This window comes from Plectropomus leopardus, unplaced genomic scaffold (assembly GCF_008729295.1).
Source record: "Plectropomus leopardus isolate mb unplaced genomic scaffold, YSFRI_Pleo_2.0 unplaced_scaffold17572, whole genome shotgun sequence".
NCBI lineage: Eukaryota > Metazoa > Chordata > Actinopteri > Perciformes > Serranidae > Plectropomus > Plectropomus leopardus.
Window position 1 is genome coordinate 1 of NW_024618912.1, and position 1,793 is coordinate 1,793.

A 1,793-nucleotide genomic window follows, 5' to 3' on the forward strand; every position below is an offset into this window, starting at 1 on the left:
TCTCTCCATGTTTTTGAAATTGAGCCAGTTTGACTTTCAAAGAGTTAAAAATGGATTTTAAAGATAATTTGTTGTAATTCATCTTCTGGATGAATGTTTAATCTTCGTTTTGTCACAGATTTTCTCCTTAAGATCTGGAGGTTTTGTGTTTTAGGTCTTCGTGCGACCATCCTGCAGAAGGCGGAGGTTCGGATCATCAACAGCACAGTGTGCAAGAGTCTGATGGAGGATGAGGTCACAAACAGGATGCTGTGCGCCGGCGTCCTCAAAGGAGGCGTGGACGCCTGTCAGGTAACACGAATGTTACTCAGAGTGTTTTGAGCCTCTCAGTTAAACTAAAAGTCTTCCTCCTGCAGACTGAAACCCGCAGTGACTCTCCTCTCTGACTCCCTCAGGGCGACTCCGGCGGCCCGCTGACCGTCACCGGCCCCGGTGGGCGGGGCATTCAGGCCGGCGTGGTGAGCTGGGGCGACGGCTGCGCTCGCAGGAACAAACCTGGCGTCTACACCCGAGTCACCAAATTCCGCAGCTGGATTAAGGAGAACTGCGGCGTGTAGCAGCAGAGCTTCTCTGGATGACGGGTATTTTTCCAGATAATTATGACCGGAGCTAATTAACTGTTTTTATCGTTATTTACAGCAGAATGTGGGACATTTTAATGTTTTTAAGTTTCCGTGTTTCTGCGGTTCAAAAAAGCAGAAGCATCTTTTACTTCAACATAATGGTTAGAAAAGGTAAAGGTTCATTTTTATGCCGCTGCATTTATCTGACAGTTAGTTTAGACCATAAACTGTATATAAGGTGCAGCTTTTCAGTCTGTACCGCCCCCTGGTGTCTGTCTACAGTATAGGTCATAAAGCCCGCCCGCCATGTTAGTGTATGGGACAAAGGCCAAACTAAAAAACTCAAAGTACACGCCAAAAAAAGTTTCTCCCAAAGAAGCTTTCTGTCACTGAAGATGTTCTCATCATCTTGATGTTTGTTCTTGTTTTTGTGTTTATGATCAGTTCGGTTTTAATGAGGGGGCTTTTCCACCATGATTGACAGCTGTGATTGGTTGGACGGATGTTTTGGTGGAGCTCCTGCTAGTCAGTCAAATAATTAAAATAATTAAAAAGGAAAAGCAGCAAGTCCTCATACATAGAGTTTATATGAGAAGCTGGAAAAATTCAAATCAATTGTCTTTGTTTCAGCTACATTTGTATATTTCTCTATGGTTTGTGTGCAGAAATCTTAATTTTTAAAGTATTTATCTAATAATATTAGTGGGTTAAAAAGTCTTATATTTCCCTCTGAAGTGTAGTGGAGTAGAAATGAAAAGTGGCATGAGATTAAAATAATTAAGTAACCTAAAATTTCCTCGTGTGTACTTATGTACTCGAGTAAATGTACTTAGTTACATTCAGCTCTGGTCAGCAGAGGGACACACAGCAACTGAAATTGCTGGGATCAGTGCTCCAAGTTTAGTCCTGAAAATTAATAATCAAGTTGTTGTAATTACTCTAAAACCTCTAAATTTAATTAAATGATATTCATGCATTTCTGATTTTTTTCTAAAATATAAAACTTATTTTTTCTTGCACTGGGCACCAATTTGTGACCCGAGAAAGCGAGATGTTTCTCTCTTATCTTGGTCAAAGCTCTTTGGACTACGCGAGAAACGTTCTGTTACCTCAGAGAAAAACAAAATTAAGACAACGTCTGTGAATCCCCAAAATCAGCGAGTACTCACAAAATAAGAGCATTTCTTGCATGAGGCCAATTGCACGGGTTCAGTTTGTGTTTTTGCTTTT

The 1,793-nt window shown here is 40.9% G+C and overlaps 1 protein-coding gene across 1 annotated transcript; it reads left to right on the top strand.

Annotated features, from left to right (window-relative positions):
- Positions 1–154: 154 nt before the first annotated feature.
- LOC121964872 (suppressor of tumorigenicity 14 protein-like) lies at positions 155–1,169 on the top strand (the record flags this gene model as incomplete). The annotated part of the gene is made up of 2 exons (XM_042515053.1): positions 155–291; positions 396–1,169. Coding segments are annotated over 2 exons (299 nt in total), but the record flags the coding sequence as incomplete, so codon positions are not given.
- Positions 1,170–1,793: the final 624 nt, after the last annotated feature.